This window comes from Ornithorhynchus anatinus, chromosome X5, assembly GCF_004115215.2.
Source record: "Ornithorhynchus anatinus isolate Pmale09 chromosome X5, mOrnAna1.pri.v4, whole genome shotgun sequence".
Classification (NCBI taxonomy): Eukaryota; Metazoa; Chordata; class Mammalia; order Monotremata; family Ornithorhynchidae; genus Ornithorhynchus; species Ornithorhynchus anatinus.
Window position 1 is genome coordinate 44,897,470 of NC_041753.1, and position 21,166 is coordinate 44,918,635.

Sequence of the window (21,166 nt, forward strand, 5' to 3'; positions counted from 1 at the left end):
TGGGAGTCAGAGGTCATGAGTTCGAATCCCAGCTCTGACACTTGTCAGCTGTGTGACTGTGGGCAAGTCACTTCACTTCTCTGTGCCTGTTACCTCATCTGTAAAATGGGGATTAACTGTGAGCCTCAGGTGGGACAACCTGATTACCCTGTATCTACCCCAGCGCTTAGAACAGTGCTCGGCACATAGAAAGTGCTTAACAAACACCGACATTATCATTGAGAAGCAGCGTGGCTCAGTGGAAAGAGCACGGGCTTTGGAGTCAGGGCTCATGAGTTAGAATCCCAGCTCTGCCACTTGTCGGCTGTGTGACTGTGGGCAAGTCACTTAACTTCTCTGTGCCTCAGTTTCCTCATCTGTAAAATGGGGATTAAGACTGTGAGCCCCTCGTGGGACAACCTGATTCCCCTATGTCTACCCCAGCGCTTAGAACAGTGCTCGGCACATAGTAAGCACTTAACAAATACCAACATTATTATCACCTTTGAACTACAGTGGGTGCTCCTTCACCCAGATGTGGGATTTGGGGAACTGAAGTTCCATGTTCACTGTTTAGAAAAATCATTACAATTTTGAACTTCATTCATTTCGCCTCTTAACCCTCATCTTTTTTAAAGTGGAAGAGGCCTAGCCTATTCAGCATTTTCTCATATAGAAACATCTCCATTTCCCTGACCATTTTTGTTGCCCTTCTCCAGCTCTAGTAATAATGGATCATCAACAGTGAGATCTTATATTCACCATTCACCAGCACTGAGGCGATACCAGTCACAATGCAGTTAGGCTAGGTGGACTTTGCAGGAGCCTGGATGATAGCTGTGTATCCTGCTATGATTGTTCTTGTGAGCTTTTGGAAGATGAGATTGTAAAAACTGTACTGATCCTGTTTAAATTTTGCTAGCAATACTTTCTCTAGTGATAGGAGAGAAGTGCAACGGAATTTGATTTTTCTCCTAGACAAGCTGATTAAAAAATTTGTATTGGTAAAAAAAAAAATTCTAGGTGGGCGTAACTACAGAAAGCAGGCATGTGATTTTTTGAATGGCATTGATGTGAGGTAATTAATCTGCAGAACCTGGGAATGTAGCCAAATGTTGCTCAAGGGAGTCATGGGCTAGTGCTTGCCGCATACCTGTGTGCAACTGGCCTTGTTTAGCCATATCCTCATCTAACCACAGAGCAGCCCCCCTCCAGTGCTACTCGTTGGAAGAGAGACACAGTTGTTTGCCGGATAGCACAGTTAGACACGTTACGTATAAACAGTGGGGGTGAGAGAATTAACAAAGATACAGCTGTTGATAGGAGTGTGGCAGCACAAAGAGAAACATAAATCAACATAAATAGAAATATAGTTCTAGAATGTAGAGGTCATAATAGAAAAGTCCTAGGTTAGATACAAGATAATCAGGTTGGCCACAGTCCCTGTCCCACATTTAGCTCCCTAAATAGGAGGGAGAATAGGTATTTAGTGCTCATTTTACAGATGAGGAAACTGAGACTCAGTGAAGTGACTTGCTCAAGGTCACACAGCAGGCAGGTGATGGAGGTGGGAGTAGAACCCAGGTGGTCTGCCTCACAGGCCGGTGCTCTTTTTCACCAGACTATGCTGCTGCCCATGTTCTTGTCATGTTCTTGACAAACTTCATGTTATGGGTGGCTCAGTGGAAAGAGCACGGGCTTTGGAGTCAGAGGTCATGGGTTCGAATCCCGGATCTGCCACTTAGCTGTGTGACTGTGGGCAAGTCACTTAACTTCTCTGTGCCTCAGTTACGTCTTCTGTAAAATGGGGATTAAGACTGTGAGCCCCACATGGGACAACCTGATTCCCCTGTGTCTACCCCAGCGCTTAGAACAGTGCTCTGCACATAGTAAGTGCTTAACAAATACCAACATTATTATTATTATTAACTTTGATATGCGGTGTCCAACACAGCACATGTACATACTACTGTTTCTTTTGACTCTGCAATGCAGTTGATTTTGACATATGTGCTGGCAGAAGAACATTCCCTAATTCTCTCATTAAGTTCTATCCAAAGCATGAAGTGAAAACGTATGTTTCTGGAAAACCAGCTGTACACATAAGTGTTAAAGATAGGGGTATAGACAAAAGCTGAAGGAGTAGATTTTTAAAATATTGCTGATTTAGGCAAATATTACCATCAAGCCTAGAGAAATTGCCATTGGTAGGGGACTCTAAATTGGCGTGGCTGCCGGTTTTAGGGATGTTATAGCAGATGCTGGGATAGTTTAGGGGAGGGATCTTTAGTACTCCTGTACAGTCTTGCTCTCCCTCTTCCGGATGCCTGGAATCACATCAGTTCTGCCCCTAAACCTCAGATTAGGAACTCTTTTCGGCCATCTTGTGGGGACCAGCAGTCAAAAAACAGTCCTTTGAGAGAGTCTTATAGCCCTGTAATCCTGGAGTAGAGAAGCAGCATGCCTTACTAGCAGGGGCTTAGAAGTCAGAGGTTGTGGGTTCTAACCACGGCTCTACCACTTGTCAGTTGTGTGACTTTGGGCAAGTCACTTAACTTGTTTACCTCAGTTAATTCATCTGTAAAATGGGGATTAAAACTGTGAGCCCCTTGTGGGACAACCTAATTAGCTTGTATCTACCCCAGTGCTTAGAACAGTATGTGGCACATAGTAAGTACTTAACAAATACCATTATCATTATTATTATTTTTATCCATAAGATCCCACAAATTTTAGGAACACCCTAGTGCTGGTAGCCTCAGTAAAGTGCTTGCTGACACTGGAGAGTTTGGCAAGGTGTTGGACACCCCAGGCATCTCAAGGTTTTCTAAGCGATTAATGCCTTCTGCCTGAAATCAAGTACCTGTAACAATGAAGATCACATCTTCCTCTGTGTTCAAAAGCCAGGCAAGGTCTCAAATGAAGTTCAGCACTAATTCAAATGGAATGGATCTTAGTTATAACTTGAAGGAAATGAAATGAGTATTCCAGCTTGTAGAATCATGCATTTCTTAGAAATGTCAGTCTTCACAGAATTTAGTGAGAATTTAGTGAACAAGGATGAACAGAAGCTTTAGAAAACTGTTGAGTAAGAATGTTGAGACCTGATATGCTCTTTTAATGAAACAGATGAACACTATTTGTTTTCAATAAGGATATATCCAAATCTATTTGAGAAAATAATGATTTGTATGCAGTAACATGTCTAAATTCTGCAGAGCTATGTAAACAATAAGAAATGAAAGGCAGTCTTCTTTGGCTTTTAGGTTCCAGATAGCATTGATCAAGTAAATACAAAGCGAGCAATAAGTAGAGGGTAAAATTACAAAATCAACATTAGTCAGATTTTTCTGTTAAGGAAAAGTGTAAAATGAATTGTAAATTTAGCAAGCTTAAAAGACTTTCAAAAAAAAAGTATCATGCTTTGATTTGGGGGTGGAAGTGAATTCTATCCACTCTACATTTGCAACAAACTCAGATTGTGTGATATAACCAGACCTAAAAATAATGGTGCTTTACTGTCACTGTATATTCGAAAAACTGAGAGCTATTTCTGTGAGGAAATGAGTGCAATTGCTAGATTTCAACAAAAGGTGTGAGCAGTGAATAGCAGATGAGCGAATCATAAGCAGAGTCCTGTTAAACTGAGGAGTGATGAGAGCCAACAGGCCTGAAGTAGGGGAAGAAAGCAGGTAAATAAGAGGATGTGACAGCTCATCCTCTGGAAAAAAAAAAAAAAATGGCACTTATTTCCTCTCCTTCCTCTTGTCTCTGTGTACCCCCCTCCCCTTTCTGCCAGGCACTATTTCTCTCTGCTTCTCAGGGCTACTCTCCAGAGCAAGTGCTAAGAGAGAGCCTCCATATCCATGACCTGTTCTGAGATGTGGGAAACGTCAGGCCGGGTCACCAGTTAATCAGTGATGCAGGAACAGCACTATTAACACAGTGCTAACTGCTGCTGCTGCTACAGGACCCCTCAAGGGATGCTCCATAATACTAAGTATAAGACCAAGCAGGTCCATTGTGAGGCTAGGATTAGGGCTATGTTGGCCACAGTACCCCTGAGCCAGTGTCATCAGTGGGGAAGGGAGGTGGGATAAGGAAGGTCTCCCTTGATCCTTGGAGGCAGGTTATGGGTCTGGAGGCTGCCCTTTAGTTTGTTCTCCTGCTGCCCCTCTCCCATTCACCTTTCTAGATTACACAGAAGCTGATAAAAATGTAAACATAGGCACCTAAATTCTGAGCTTCCTTCATCTAACTGCCATATTCTGATATTGTTTCTGAAGATCTGAAAGATGCTGCGAGTAGCTGATATTCCAGAGTTCCACATTAAAGGGGACAAAACGCTTGAAGGAATTAGTTGGGATTAATCACTTGTCTGCAGTCTCTCTGTGGTGGTGGCGGCACTGTGTGAAGTCCTTTAAAGAGATGCACATTTCCCACTGCTGAATTAAATTATGGGGCATCGATGTCATACTGGCCATTCAGGGGCAAATTATCCATTGCCCTCACAGAACCCACAAGCCATTGGAGGCTGCCAGCCTGATGACATCCTATTCACCGTTACACTTCTCTGTAACTACTGTTCCAGGCTAAAAGTAGTGTAGAGAGTGCTAAGGAAGGAAATACATGCATGGTGATGAGGGCACACACATTTTTTGGGGAATCAGGGAAGGGAGAACACTTTTTAGCATTTTCAAATCCAAATCAGGTACAGTGGCTGTGTTCTCGAGATGGCGAGAAACAGATTAGGTGACCATTTTTATGTTTGCAGAAGAGGCACAGCAGATTGTGTTAATGATGTAGAACCAGAAGTGTAGCAGTGAAAAGTTAAAGACCTCTTCTCAGCATATGTCAGCCAAGGGTATTTCTTAACCCTTTTTTGTTCCACTCCAAAAGGAGGGGTGGTGATAACTGGGTCACTTTCCTGCCCATTCCCTTCCTTCTCCCATTTGTAAACCCTAAAAGCTTCCAGTCAGTGGGCCAGTGAGTTCTCTTACCATGACTACAAGTGAAAAGCTAACATGGAGAAAGTTATGCATTTTAGGCATTGCTTCTGACACTTATGCTCCTTTCAAAGACTTTTTCTGCTGAAGCTTTAGGAATCAATTATCTTCAAAAAGAGGAGCAGTGGCTAGTTGGAGTGGGGTGTAGTTGGGGAGAAGACTGGTAGCTTTACTTTGCCATTGCGGATAGGAATCCTCATTTCTTTCTCTGCTTTTGGTCTCACTCATCACACTTGTCATTTTGCAAATGGTTTAATCTGAAATTGTGAGTTTCTAGTTTTCTAGAATGGGGCATAGAGTATTTTGGAGAACCTTTCTACTATCCAGTATAAGTGTCCTAAAGTTTCCATAGGCTCAGGGTTTCCATTGCCAAATCAGGATGGTTTAGGCCCATCCAGCCCAGGTGCCCTCCTCACCCTGGGGGAGTCAGAATCATAGTAGTCTTTTACCTTTGTAAAGTGTTCGGTATTACTGTGACATTCAGAGTTTCTTCTTCACCATCTCAGGAGGACACAAGGAGAAGGAGATTATGATGTGCTTTACCACATTTATGAGCTAGCTCTTGAGAGAAAACATGCTGGAACAGACTCTGGGAAACTGGCATGATCTTCCTCAGCCATTTCTTTTTGTCTTCCCCGGTTCCCTTCCTACTCATCCAGTAGCAGCCAAGGGTTTTGCCGCAACTTGAGGCACAATTACCAACTGTAGACATTAGGTGAATAGGCTGCTTTAATAAGGGCAGGTATTGGATATGACTTTAGGCAATGGCAAATTGTCACAGGTGAAATGGAATTCTTCTTTTTAAAAATAAAACTGGTTAAACGAAAAGCTTAAAGGAAAAATGATAGTGACCTTATATATCTGCTCTCTCCATTGGCTCCTCTCCAACTAGTTCTCTTCATTCCACCCAAACTTACCTCTGAATTCTACCTTGCTCTCTACTCTCCCACCTCCATCCCTTCACTCACTGTTTCCCACAGACCACAACTCTCCCCATATTCACAGCCCTCCTGAAATCCAACCTTATCGAATAAGCCTTTCCCAATTAGTTTCCAGCACCCCAAGCTGTTTAAATCTATCAGCAGTCTTTAGCATTCATATACTTAATTGTACCCATCCTCATCACTTACATGTTTATTCAGTTGTATATTCAATTATCTCTCGATTGTTCTTTTTGTAAATATTTTGTAAATATATCTTTCTCTGCCATTAAAGTGTAATCTCTTTGTGGATAGGGAACTTGTCATTTCCTTGTTTTGTACTTCCTGAGCAGTTACTACAGTGCGCTGCACCCTGTCCATATTCAATAAACAATACACCACTCTCTTTTATGGGCGACTTAGAGACTTGGTTCCTTTGAACACGGAAAAACTGCTCATTTTCTCAAGTAATAATGCAAAACAAGGTACCAGACTACTATAGGAAATGAAATATTTGATCTGGGCAGGGGAGTGACTAGTTGGGCTAGCTGGGTTGGTGAGGAAATTCGGAAGCTATCCTAGTGTTGCAGAGAAAAAAGGGGTTTGGGGAAAGTATTCATTCAGTTGTATTTATCGAGCGCTAACTATGTGCAGAGCACTCCCTTGGGAGTCTCAGTTGCTTTGAATTGTCTGGATCACTTGTTAGCCTCAGTTTGGGGACGTTTTGATATTAGATCCTGTGGGGAATTGGAAAGCAGATCAGATTTGTTTTCTTTCGGCCTGTGGTGAAGTCTCTGTTTTTGCCGAGCCTCAAATCGAAATGAAGTGGATATTCATAGTTTAGGGGCTAGTTATAAACAGCAATCCAATCCCAAACAGAAAGGTAAAGAGGAGTGGAGATGATGCTGAAGAAGGAATCTGGGATGGAATTTTGGAGTAAGAAAGGAGGAAAAAGCAGCTGAAGATAGGGATGGGTTTTTTTCTAATTTAATTTCTATTTTTATGCTAAATCAGATGGTAGACCATCCATTGAAATAACCCAAGTAATTAGAGTTTGATTCTACTGCAATGCCTACTGACTCATCCAGAGCAGGCTTAGGATGAGTCACAGAAACCTAAAATTGGAGGCAACTGAAAGGTTTTTTTTTTTCTTAATACATTCCCCTACTTTCAACACAAAACAACACCAACACATAATCCTGTTTTTAAAGACCTCCAGGAAAGATTTAGAGGAGATCCTATTTCACTTTTAAATGATACATAGATGCACATGTGCTTATGGGAAAAAGTTCACTCTTTAAACAAAAACATAATCCTATTAAAGCAGTTAGGCACAATGGAGCATTGAGAAAATGCCCTAACTATTGAAGTTATGAACAGTGGCTTGTGGCCTAGAATTATATGCCTGTAGCAAGATTTTATTTTGCAGTTTCACGGAGCAGAACCAAAAATGCTGTTCAAAAGCTACAATTATGGTTTTCCCGGTGAAAAGGAAGTAGAGAATTGAACAATTACCTGTAAATGTGATACATCAGCCATTCTGGGGAAAAAAACACCACTCTTTCCCCTAGTAACAAATCTCTTTTCTGGTTATTCAGATTAGATTATTGAATCTCAATTGTTCTGTAACACTTGGGGCAGATACACCTTCATTGTGTAACTTAACTAAGTGGTCAAAGTGTTTGTGTAATGGTGGGAAAGAAAATGTGAATGCAGATTAAATTTAAATATGCCACCATTTCAGTCTATATACCATTAGTACCAGGATATAATCTCAATTTTTTTTTTATTAATCATTACGTCTTTGTAGTCAACAAAGGTGGAGTCTAGATCATGTAGTGAACCGTGGTATATTTTGCTTCTCTTCTATTTCACTCTTATTAAAATATTTTGCCTTCTGTGTTTTCTGTTTTTAAATGATAGGTTATTTTAAAGGAATTGTGTACATTTATCAAAGTAATAGTCAAGGTAGCAAAAACTCAATGGTTTTGTTTTCAATACAATCCCTTTAGCATTAGAATTGATTTGCTGTAGTTGAGGTTGAGAAATTTGTGTCTTCCTGCATCTTGTCCAGTAGCGTGGTTCAACTTTGGGAATGTTATTTCAGGTTCCTTTTCAGTATTTTCCTAACCTCCAGATGGGATAAATGCAGCAGACAGTCCATGCAGCCATCCTTAAGTCAGACTGCTGTGTGCCAGTCAATCAGTGGTGATTGCTTACTGGGTGCAGAGCTCTGTATTAAGCACTTGGGAGAGTATAATGTGATAGAATTAGATATGAACTCTGTCCTCAAGGAGCTTGCTGTGTAGTGGAGGGACTTGCTCTTAGTGTCTTCGTGGCCATCAGTGAGAGGGCCTGCATCTCTCCTGCCTTCCCAGCTCTGCATGATCTGCCAACTCTGTTATATTGTACTCTCCCAAGAGCTTAGTACAGTGCTCTGCACATAGTAAGCACTCAAATATGATTGGTCCAGCCCAACTTAACCAGTCAGTTATGTCTAATCAGTCAGCCTGAATGGAAGATTACCCCATTCAATGCCAGTCTGGATGTGAGCCTCTTCGAGTTGACCTGTCTCAGAAAACTCAGCTCTTTGAGTCATGTTGAAGAAATATATGAATATATAGAAAAGTGTGTGGGAGAACAATTTCTTTAAGAGGGCAGCTTTAAAATGACCAGTTTCTTTTCTTTTCTTTTTTTTTTTAAATGAGTTAAGTTCTCAACATAGGTACAGTGAAACTCTTTGTAGTGATGGTTGGCAGTGCTTTAAAAAAAAAAAACTAATAAAAATTTAATGAAGAAGAAAAATCTCAGCAGTAACAGCTAATGAGCATACATCTTAAACCTTCATTAACCTGTTTTACAGCAGCCGGGTATTCTTGATGAAACGAGGCTAGGAGAATTACACCAACTATAAAGACATGGCTTCTGATTCTACTCACCCAATATACTTTATGATCTTTAATAGGTTCAAGACCCCTGACAGTACAGGTTAAGACTTAGGCTGAGAGTTAACCTTGATTTGTGTGTTTACATTGTGAGTCATGGATCTTAATCAGTGGTATTCATTAAGGGACTATTTTATGCAGAGCAAAACTGTCATTACACTACAATTTTTCATTTGTTTTGAAGCTTTTTGATCAGCTTTCATAGAAGCAAGAGTAAACTGAGGTTCATCTCAAATTTCATCAACTTTGGGTATAAGCTGTCGAAAAACCATCTAGATGAAAATGTTTGTGTTTTTCCCTTGTTAAAGTATAAGCTTTATGGGCAGGGATTGTCATTTCCCTATTCTGTAGTTCCCAAGCACCTAGTATAATGCATTGCACCTAATGGGTGCTCAGTAAGTGCTGCTGCTGCTGCTAATACATCCAAGTCAAATAAAATCCTTCCGTGATAAGAATGGGGATACAAAGAGTTAGTGGATCTGATGATTGGAAGAAAAATGAATCCACATTATTGTCCACTACTGTATAACTGGGATATGGGGTTGCATCACTTGCTTCACTTTTCTCCTGGCACCCCTTGTAAAATGAATTCCCAGATGTCAAATTAGCCATTTGTCCTGAATTAGTTAGAGGATTAGGTTAGTTATATTGATAGTTGGCTAGACTTAGCAGCATCTTAGAATGGATCTAATTCAGTGGGGTCTGGGAAGAACATGATTGAGTTTGTTGGAAAATGACCACTGTGTGTCAAAGAAAATTGCCTTCTGATCTACTGAACGTTAGTGAAGACATTTTTTGACTGTAGAGTCTGAGAGTTACAAAAGTAGGAATAACTCAAGCAGAGCTCCTGGGCTGCTTACCACTGCTTCAGTTTCTTGAGTCTGAATTCAGGGACATTGTGATTAAGTCTTTTCTCAGCTAGGTGTATATTTCAGGTGATCACAAGGAGATAGCAGGGCTATTGGTTTTGGTAGGTCATCCTTTGTATTTAGTGAAGTGTTATCTACATACTAGTGACAGAGTAACAGTGCCAATCCCTTTTGAGGGTTCTTTCTTTAAAATGTAACACATTCTCAATTGTAATTTTGTTTGTCAAACTTGTAGAATGGCCTACTTTTTGGAGAATTTTTCTTTTTTTGGGGGGGCCCAGGGTGGTGGTGTGGGAGAGATACCTGCAGGGACAGACAGCACATCATCAGCCTAAGCACTATTGGTTGCCAAACTGTTCTTTCCAAGCGCTTAGTACAGTGCTCTGCACATAGTAAGCGCTCAGTAAATACGAATGAATGAATAAGCAGTTTGTGTCGTGTGGGAAAGCACGCAAGATGAGAAATTGGTTGGTATAGATTGTGTTGAGAAGGGGAAGTAAAAATTTAAAGCAATTTGCTCAATACGTTTCCTTCTTTTGGATGTTTAGGGCATCCAAGATGGATCTCAAGTGTGCCCTAGAAGAATGTACAATGGCTCTAAACTTATTTCTAAATAATAAATTCTCAGAAGCCCTGGAATTACTTCGACCATGGTATGTAGAACTTTGTTTCTTTGAATTACAAATAGCATAAGAGGTAATATTTTACAAATAGCATAAGAGGTAATATTTGAAAAATATGGCCACGTATGTATTTTTAGCCTAAGGATGTTGTTTTGTACTCCTGCCAAAGGAACCCTGGAGGCCAGGTCAGTGCCACAGCCTGTGGGGGTGTGAATCTCCTGTGGGAAAATGCTGCATGGGGACTTTTGTCTGAACTGGATCTCAGCCTGTGACTTCCCTGGAGCCGCTTTGAAACTTTGGAATAAAGAGGCCCAGGATCACTCCATGCAGCAGAATCTAATGAAGGTTTCTTGGGGTGACTGGATATCCTCCATCCACACTGGTCCCATCCTACATCCCTCGGGTATCTCTGGAGGTCTCAGTGGCTCTGAAAGCCACTTAAGGATTCAGGTGTGAGTAGGAGAAAGCTCTCCATATCCTGGCAGTGGCTTGAGGCATTGGAAAGAGTATGGAGGAGTCAGGGCTCGCCTTGGAGGGTACATCAATGCTTCCTTCTCTGGCCTAGCATAAATGACAGACCTATAGAAGTTACCAGTATCAATTGTTGTTTTTTTTCAGTCACTCAAGTGCATTCATTTCTCAATTTGTTAAACCTACTCATCTAAGTGCATTCATTTCTCAATTTGTCAAGCCTACCAACACTCTAACTGCTAACCAGCCAGTTGTCCTTGCCTCTCACTCACTACAGTGGCCTAATCCCTAATCCCCAACCTATTCAAACTTCTGGAGAAAAGTAATCTGAAGGAGGGAGAGAATGCACACACCCCTGAGATTTGTATGACTTTATTGTAGAATGGCACTAACTGCTAAGTATTGTCATCTTTTTTTTGTGTGTGTGGGTATTTGTAAAGTTCTTATTTTGTGCCAGGCACTATACTAAGCATTGCAGTAGGTAAAAGTAATCAGGTTGGACACAGTCCATGTGGGGCTCACAGTCATAATCCCCATTTTACAGGTGAGGTAACTGAGGCACTGAGAAGTTGAGTTGCCCAAGGTCGCACAGCAGACAAGCGGTGGAACTGGGACTACAACCAGGTCCTTCTGACCCCCAGGCCCTTGCGTAATCCACTAGGCAAAGCTGCTTCTCGAGTAAAATGTATTGTTGGAATGAGGAGTATTGGAACACTTGGGTTATGCCTAGGGTTATCATTTGAGAGCAAGAAAAGGGCTGGAGATTTAGATTTGGAATTCAACTACGTAAAGCTGGAAGATGAAACAGTGAGTAGATGAGAGAGTGAAAGTATATGAGACAAATACTTGGACCGTATATTTTTATTCAGTGGCAGCAGTTTTCCTTACAGGAAGTGATGATTTTAGTTAAAAATTAAAGTTGTGAAACCATTATCCTAGGCTATAGCTCTGGAAAGGTGGTGCAAGCTGTATTTAAGTTGTGAAATACCAAGGGGTGCTTAAGCTACTTTCAGGGCAAAAGGAATTGAGTTTTATGTGGGCTGGCATTTTTTTTTTTAAATAGAGCTGTTACTGCTAGCTATTAACACTTAAACTAAAAACAAAAATCTGTTTTGATGATTGAGTTTAGAGACCAGACTGGAGATTTCATGGCCTATAAAATCTAGAGTTGAATAACTTATGGGACTCATATAATTCCATGAATATTGAATCAGCTCATTTTTTTATGATGGAAAATGTTTACATTTTTATTCCAAGGAAAATCCAGAAGTAGCCAAGCTTCAGTCTAAAATGTCATATGAAGGATTTAAAGCATATTTGAAATCAGTAGACTTTAAATACATTCATAGGAAAGAAATTTCACTTTCAGAGCCAGCATTTACTTTGGAAAGATATTAATTCTTGAAATTTTTGGCCCTTCTGTGTTCTTACATGTTTGACCTCTACCATGCTCATCAATCAACCCTCCTCCACTAAAACTCATCTTTAATGTGCTCCCTTGGGCCTCCATAAAGGAGAGCTGTTTGAACCATCATCATTCCAGGATTTGTTGAAAATCCTTAAAATAGTTTCTTGGGGTCTGAGTTATGCAGATCAAGTTGTGTGCATAAAGCCTGTAGCCATCAGTGATGGACAAATATTATTACAACCCTTAGTAATAGTAGTGAAGTAATTTGTCGTCTTGTTCTTGAAACCCTGGCCTTCTCCTCTAGCCAAGTTCAAGTACATTAAGGTCCTATGTCTTCCCAGGTCTAAAGAAAGCATGTACCATGCCTTGGGCTACAGCACTATTTTAGTAATGCAGGCTGCCATGACCTTTGAACAGCAGGATATTCAAATGGGTATTACCACAATGAAGGAAGCTTTGCAAACTTGCCAAAGGTAAGCATGAATTGTTTTAATACTGTATTTGAGATTGTAAATACAGGCTGTATTTATTATTTTTTGGAGGTACAAATTTACTTTATGTGCATAATTAAACAATTGCCTCTTTTTTTTAATGACATTTAAATGCTTACTATGTGCCAGGCCCTGTTCTAAGCACTGGGGTAGATACAAAGTTATCAAGTTGGACACAGCCCATGTCCAACATGGGACTCACAGTCTTAATCCCCATTTTACAGATTCAGTTCGTTCATTCAGTCGTATTTATTGAGTGCTTACTATGTGCAGAGCACTGTACTAAGCACTTGGAATGTACAATTCAGCAACAGATAGAGACAATCCCTGCCCAACAACGGGCTCACAGTCTAAATGGGCAATTTAAGTAATTTAGGCACAGAGAAGTGAAGTGACTTGCCCAAGGTCCCACTGCTCCTTTTGATGGGATGGGAAGAAAAGTTTCAGATTTCAGTCTGTTTGGAGTTACAAAAGAATGAAAAGTATTACAAAATACTTTAGATTTACTCGAAGCTAGGCAAAGATCATCCCTTTCTTAAACGCAATCTGAATTATGGAACTATAAACTAGCTATCATGTCCATCCAATTTTAAAGAATGCTCAGTTCTTCCATAACATGTATTTTTACTACATCTTTGGGAAGGAACATTGTTAGGAAATATACTTCCAATGATTCCTGCCTATCTGGATAGAATACAATGATGGTAGAAATTGCTTTGCATGTGCTCATGACACCAATCAAAGCCCACATGTTCCAATATTAGTTTTCTTAATATAGGGGTTGTCAACCAATCAATGGTATTGGAGTGCTTACTTTGTTCAGAGCACTGTACTAAGTGCTTGGGAGAGTACACTACAACAGAGTTGGAGGACACATTTCCTGCCCACCAGGATCTTAGTCTAGAGTAGGAGACATCCATTAAAATAAATTATGGATATGTACATGAATGCTGTGGGCCTAAGTGGGGTGAATATCAAGTGCTTAAAAGATATTGATCCAAGTGCATAGGCACGTCAGGATGTAACCCCTACATTACAGGAGAACTAAATGTACAGGTTCTTATCTGTAATTTACATTAATATCTGTCTCCCTTTCTAGACTGTAAACTCATTGTGGGTAGGGATGTGTCTGTTTATTGTTGTACTCTCCCAAGTGCCTAGTACAGTGTGTTGCGCACAGTAGGTGCTCAATAAATACAGTTGAATGAAGGCAGGACATCTGAAGTCTAACCAATGCGATAGTCCCTTTTTGATTCCAGTGTTCAGATGCATGCTTTTTTTTAACCACTAAGAAATATAGAATGACATGCTTTTTGGCTGTTTAATCTTAAGGATGGGTGAAATAGTTGAGATCTTAAAAAAAGAACTGACCTGAAATTTCATATACCGTCTATATTAAGGCAGAACATTTTGGGAGATTTTAAAAGCAAAGGCAATCAGCCCCCAATTTTGAATGATCACAACTCTGACCAGATTTTAGGTAATGTAATAAAGGTGCAGGTAAATTTCTGGTGTTCCTATGGTATTGGTGAATAAGAAATCACTGTGGATTTCACTGAAGATGCTGATCTTAGCAGTTTCTGGCCCAAAGAAACCCAACTTCTAAGACATTTGAGGTATTTCCATTCCGGCTTGTGTCTCAGAAAAAATGGTGATTTTTGAAAAATCAATATACTTCTTGGCTTGGCCATCCTTCCAATAGTTCATTAAGAATAACCTTTTCATTTTCAGTAATTGGGGAATATGAGTACCAAATGAAAATAATAACCATGTTGCTCATTCTGTATGCTTTTTCTCCCTCTTCCTGTGTACCAACAACAGATTCAGGAAAAGAAATACAATGGTAGAATCTCTGTCCAGTTTGGTTTCCAAACCATCAGTGGAACAACTGAGTGAAGGTAAGAGTAATTGCATTTAACTGTGTGTGACTCCCTGTCTTAAGAGATCACAGTTCAAGCATGATATGATTTGTGGGTGTTATAGAGTGAATGTCAGGTACAGTCAGCTCTCTGAAGATGTGGGGATTTTGTCTCTGAAGAAGCGGGCATTGCAGTACACACGCCTTGACTGACCTGGTGGGTATGCGTACTACAGCTTCTTCTGACATCGCATCATGTTCTCTCCAGGCAGATGTGTGTTGTCAGAAGAACCTTCCCTAATTCCCCGTGATGCACTATCCCAAATGCATAGTGAAAGCATGCGTTATGGGAAAACTGGCTGTACTGTGTTGCTAATGCCTAGAGTCTTCAATAGGAATAGAGATGTTTCATGGAGATGACCAGATCAATTTTATGATGGTTCAACTCAAACTAATGGTGGCATGGATTTCTAGGGCAAGGATAACCAAATAATTTGCTTAATGTTAGCTTTTACATACAGAGCTCTGCTGATCTGTATCTATTTAGATGGGTGAAATGTATTCCTGTGAATGGGTGGCTTATGGGTTGGTGTTTCCATGAGGGATGTAAGTTATAAATACATTTTATAAAATTATGAGCAACAGAAGGAATTAACGAGAACAAAAGCTTATGAATTTGGAGTGTGTAGATTTTTTTATTCCTTGCAGAATAAAGGTGATTAGGAGGGGCTTCTTCTGGGGCAAGAACAAGTGGTCCAAGTGAAACATGACTCTGCTATAAAAACCACTAGGGATCATGCAACCCAATAGATATCATTCTCCTGGACAGGATTTTTGACCGAAAAATAAAATCCCCCTCCTCTTCTTCCCTCCCCTGATTTCCAGCCCAAGTCAACCTCCTGCCTCCCCGGTCTCATATTATCACATTTCTATTCCTTTATTTCTTGGAAGTTGTGTTCTTGTTTACCCCATGTTAAAGAAAACTCACATGATAGTATTTGCAGGGCCCAGTGCCGCACATAAGCATGTGCACAGATAGTTTCTTTTGACCCTGAATTGTGCTTCTTCCAATCATCTCATCCATGAATGACCAGGTTTTGTTTTGTTTTACCACTGGGCTGCCTTTCCACACTTCCTTAATCCCTAGAGTGGAAGGGCCAGACTGAATTGACAGATGGGCTTTTACCTTCTAATGGGTAAAGTATTTCAGGTAGGTCCTAGCTGTCATCTTCACACCCCAGACTACACCAGGGGGATCTCACCAAGCCCAGGGGCATTGTGAGGGATAAGAAATGAAAGCTGCAGGTGGTTAGCTTGTTCAGGAACACTTTGGCTGTGGTTACCCAAGAGTGGAATGGCTGGGGGTGGGGGGAGCGGGTGAGGGGGGTTTCCCCTTAAGTGTTAGTCCTCCAGGTGATGGTTCCCAAATGTTTGAATTAAGAGTTTTTTCCCCAATATATTTTACAACCTTGAGCCACTCACTAATCATCTTGGCCAAGTGGTCTTATTAAGTTTACAGCTGGGCTGTTCCTAGGAAACCAGTACTTTTTTTTTTTCCCCTGATCAAGCTAAACAGACCAAGAAGTAAACTCGTAAACATGTAGTACCTTTAAACATCAGGTAACAAGCTCGTAATATAAAACTATAAACCCTATAGCCTTATGAGTCGCAGAACCCTTTTATAACCACGTTCCCTTTGAACTCAGCCCATTTAGGCATCTTCAATTCCTATTTGCCAATAAATCCTCTGGTTATAGGTCTAGCTAGCTCAAATATTCTTGTCTGCTCTCTCTCTCTCTTAAACTGTGGGCCCAGTGTAGGGAAAAGACTCTGCCTGATATGATTATCTTGAATCTACCCCAGTGCTTAGCACATAGTAAATATTTGATACATACCACAATTATAGTTGTTGTTTTTCTGGTCACCTGAATGTTTTTTCTGGCCAAGATACTGAAAATATTCCTTAATATAAGCAGACAAGAAAATAGAGAGCAGGCAGAATAAGCCATCTATAAGTGAGTATATGAGCCTACCCTAGGATCCCCAGGGTCAGTATATATAGAGTCATGTATCATCACCATTGTCAGTATTTCTTGAACATCTGTATGTGCAGAGCACTATACTCAGTGCTTGGGAGCATACTATTAAAACAGAAGTCACTAGACTGCGAGCCTGTTGTTGGGTAAGGATTGAATCTATCTGTTGCCGGATTGTACTTTCCAAGGGCTTAGTACAGTGCTGTGCACGCAGTAGGCACTCAATAAATACAATTGAATGAATGAAGCGACAGCCCCTACTCTTGAGGAGCTTACACTATAAATAAGATTTTATTAGTGCCTTGCCTGAGGGGATGCCACTTTTATGCCATGTTGTTTGTCCCTATGCTTCAGTATGTCTTTAAATGGCTGTTCTACCCTCCTTACCTATATATATCCTCTTTCAGTTCACAATAGAGCCATGACTCTATTCTTAAATTCTTCTCTCGTATACCTCCCAGTACTGTTACGTTGTGATGACCATTGTCTCAGTGCTGGTGAGTTTACTGCATTCCAAGACCTCAGGATTGATAATTCCTTCATCCCAATTGATGTTAAGTAGGATACGTAGGTATCTTGATGAAATTGCTGAAGACACTGTGTGTGTGTGTGTGTGTGTAAATATATATATATATATTTTTTTTTTTGGTAGGTCTAGGTCTCGCAGCCATATAAGCTATATCTTCAGGGACCTTTGATTTGATATGAAGCCAGACAACCTGTGGTCACCAAATTCTGTCATTCTCCCCAGTGCTGGCCATCTTGATTTGGTTGTCTGTTTCTGTGGCTAACTGTGTTGTAAAATAGTATGCTACCTTTAAAGCAGATTTAATGCAAGCTTTGAATTCTGTACTGCTGCTGAAAATCTTCATGTCAGCTGTGTACCTCATGACTTACATTTGTGAAAGGTCTATTACAATTCTCCAATGGCATGATGTAGCTATTTTAAGTTCTGGAAAATTAAATTGAGCCTATATTTTGGAGCTCAAAGTTATGAACCCAAGTCTAATAATTGGTCCATATCTACTAGGCATATCTTTGGTTTCTGCTGCTATAAAATGGGTTGGTTTTGGGGAAATGATGAACCCTGAAATGAGCTAGGAATTATCCAGTCTACTCCAATGCTGATTTGAGAGTTGGATTCAGGATTATGTGGCTCCAAGGTAGACAGTATCTTGTCCCTGTCTTTAACATAAAAAGGGCCTAGAAACTGTGGGAAGAGAGGGTGCTTAAATTCCATAGCCTCAGGCACACTAGACAAGCTGACTGCCTCTGTGTTGGAGGAACTGATGATGTTGGAGCTGGCATGTCCTGTAATCCAAAAGTATGGACTCCCTGCTACCTTCTTCTGGCCCAGACCAGGTTACTTGTAAATATCTCAAGCCAATTGCTAATACAGTGGGAACCAAAATTCTAGTTTGGTCATTGACCTCAGTTTTGAAAACAGTGCCAACGTTAGTATTTCAAAAGAGCAACAAGATGTGATTTTTGAGGAAGCAAAGGGTCTGTGCGCATGAAGTATTCTAGCGCCTGCTCATTCTGCATCAGTTTGACTTTTGAACTCAAATAGCATGCATGAAAAATTAACCAAAATTTATAACCTTAATTTTATTAAACAAGTCAAATTTATTCTCAGTGTGCCTTTTAACTGTTACTAAAACCCAAACATACTTTGTTCAAGGAGAAAAAGTCAAAACATTGAACCACAGTGTGGCATCAGTATGTGATTTGCTTTTCCACAGTAATTTTCCTGTAGTCTTAAATGGCTAGTGTTTTGCGACAGAACATGTATTTAATTAGGCTTTCTGAAGGGTTCATTCATTCATTCAATAGTATTTATTGAGCGCTTACTATGTGCAGAGCACTGTACTAAGCGCTTGGAATGAACAAGTCGGCAACAGATAGAGACAGTCCCTGCCGTTTGACGGGCTTACAGTCTAATCGGGGGAGACAGACAAGAACACCTTGTCTGTTAATGTATTTCACACCCATTCATTGTTTCCACATTTGATAGAGTTCAATATTCAGGTTTGACTGGTTTGTTACCTAGAATTGCTTTTCAAATTGGCCTTAAAGGCAGACATTTATGTGTAATAAAGAATGCCCAAGATTTGTTATGGATTTAAAATGTTAGGCAACTTTTACATGTCTACTCAAACATTGTACATTTTTAAGACTTTAGGAAAGGATTTTTCTGTCTTATTTTGATGGCAGTAGAATGCTAAGAATGTAAAGGAAGATCAGAGACTTTTAAAATTTTAGTAGTTGTGGCATTTAAGCCCTTACTGTGCACCAAGCACTGTGCTAAGTGCTAGCTAGACACAAGATAATCAGATCGGATACAGGCCCTGTCCGATACAGGGTTTACAGTCTAAGATAAAGGGAAAGCAGATCCCTTATTCCCATTTTATAGGTGAGGAAATGGAAGGTTCAAAGAGGTTTAGTGACTTGCCCTAAATAGTGATGGTAGAAGGTAGTATTTATTAAGCCCTTATTTTGTACAAAGCACTGGAATCAGGAGAGGAATGTCCTCTGTGTGGTGGCTTCTCAAAGATTAGGGTACCCAGTGATTGACTCTGAAACAGTGTCAGGCTGTGCAGTAGTAATAGTATTTATTAATTGCATACTGTGTGCAGAGTACTGTAGTAGGTGCTAGAAAATAATACACAGGTGGGAATTTAAGCACAGGCCCCATGCCTTGTGGGCTTCACAGTCTGAGCAGATGCAACAGCACAGCAAGGAACTGTGTGTAGATGCAGGATGGAGGCGGATATTGGTTGAACTCTGGACTTTCCAGCCACACGTGGATAGAATCTCATCATTGGTAGAGACTGTAATCTTTAAAAATGGAGGACAAGCTAGGGGATCTCAGCAAAAATATAGTGAAATCCTGTAGGTTTTAAGTTTAACTTATGTTTTGTAGGAAAATTATAATGTCTTTTGGGGGCTTTTGTTTTAGAAGGGGTTCTTATTTGAATTTTCATTAGTAGCCCAGTTGATCATGTTTAAAAATGGAAAATTTGCTGGTGTAGCGATCTAAAGCACTAGTCATAGCTGCTTAGAGTTGGTAGTGTCTGAGCTAAAAACTCCATGTTTATTGTATTCGTAGTCAATCTGAGTTCCACAAATTTACATCTCGCTGTATGTGGACAGTGAAACAGCCAAAAGAAGGGGAATGCGGCTGGGGCTATGCCATCAGGGGTGAAGGTTTCTGATGGAAGAATCACTTAAGTTGGAAATAGCTCACTAAAATAATGATAGTATTTAACTGCTTACTGTGTGTCAAGCACTGTTCTAATGCTGGGGTAGCTCCAAGCTAATCAGGTTGTCCACAGTTCTGGGGCTCTCAGTCTTACTCCCTATTTTACAGATGAAGAAACTGAGGCTCAGTGAAGTGACTTGCCCAAGGTCACACAGACAAGCGGTGAAGCTGGAATTAGAACTCAGGTCCTTCTAACTCCGAGGCCCAGCCACGCAGCTACCCTGTTGATTCCCTGCTAGTCTGTGATGCTAAGGCACTGGCTTAGTACATCATCAGGATTCTAAAAATTGGTTTAGTTTGGCCATCTTGAAAAATCCATTAACATCCTGAAACGATTTCAGGGCTGCAAGGCTGGCTGTCAGATGTGCCTTGTCCAGACCATTGCCCTTCATTGATGCAGGGATGCGTAAGTGGTCTTGGTCCTGTTGAACTTATTCTACTCATTCATGCTGGAAGACTCAGAAAGAGACCTGGATACAGGTGTTGGAATATGCTTCAGCTACTCTGGGAAACTCTTTGAACTCTCAGGCTTTGAACATTGTCCAGTCTTAAATAGTCATTCAAGAACCACTGTATGCATATGACTGCACTCTTGAGACACACACGCAAGGAGGCATTGCATGTCCTTGATTGAATGAGCCAGGTATTACGGGCTGACAGTAAAGCTAAAGAAAACAAAGGGTGATGTATGAGCTTGCAAGAAGGAAGCCATGTGTCCTACCGAAAATTTATATTGGCAACCCAGAGAGAAATGCTCCTGTGGAACTTTGTTACTTGGGCAGCACACTGACCAGTGATGCAACAATTGAAAAGGAAGTAGAAACTCAATCAAGAAGGCCAGCACATCCTTTAGGAAGTTATCAAAGTATGGTATTAGACTTCCTGATCAAATGAAAGAACTGTAGAACTGTAATGCTGTCTAACCTTCTCTATGGGTGTGATACTTGGACTTCCTACATATGCCACAACAGATTCCTTGAGCAGTTCCATCAGTGTCACTTAGGGGCTATCCTCAACATCAAAGGGCAGGCCACGATCACAAGCAATGAAGTTATAGAATGGAGTTAGGGTCCTACACACCAAAGCTATGTTCATCACAATACAGCTGTGCTGGATGGAGCATGTGAGGAGAATCAGTCAAGCAAGCAATGGTAAATATTCACTTGGGCGAGTACAATACAGCAGAGTCAACGGACACGTTCCAGACCCACAACAAGTTGACAGTCTAGAGATGAGCTATGTGCTGCAATTAGAAAACAGCATAGTGCTCTGCAATCAAGAAAGGAGTAGCTCTGGAA

At 40.6% G+C, this 21,166-nt stretch overlaps 1 protein-coding gene across 3 annotated transcripts in view; it reads left to right on the forward strand.

Annotated features, from left to right (window-relative positions):
* The window catches only part of TTC39B (tetratricopeptide repeat domain 39B), a 125,806-nt gene that overhangs the window by 62,462 nt on the left and 42,178 nt on the right, over positions 1 to 21,166 (forward strand). For all 3 annotated transcript variants that reach the window (XM_029054996.2, XM_029054995.2, XM_007655627.2), the window contains 3 exons: positions 10,268 to 10,372; positions 12,563 to 12,694; positions 14,534 to 14,610. In XM_029054996.2, coding sequence (XP_028910829.1) covers positions 10,268 to 10,372; positions 12,563 to 12,694; positions 14,534 to 14,610 — 314 coding nt within the window. The remainder of the gene's footprint in view (positions 1 to 10,267; positions 10,373 to 12,562; positions 12,695 to 14,533; positions 14,611 to 21,166) is intronic.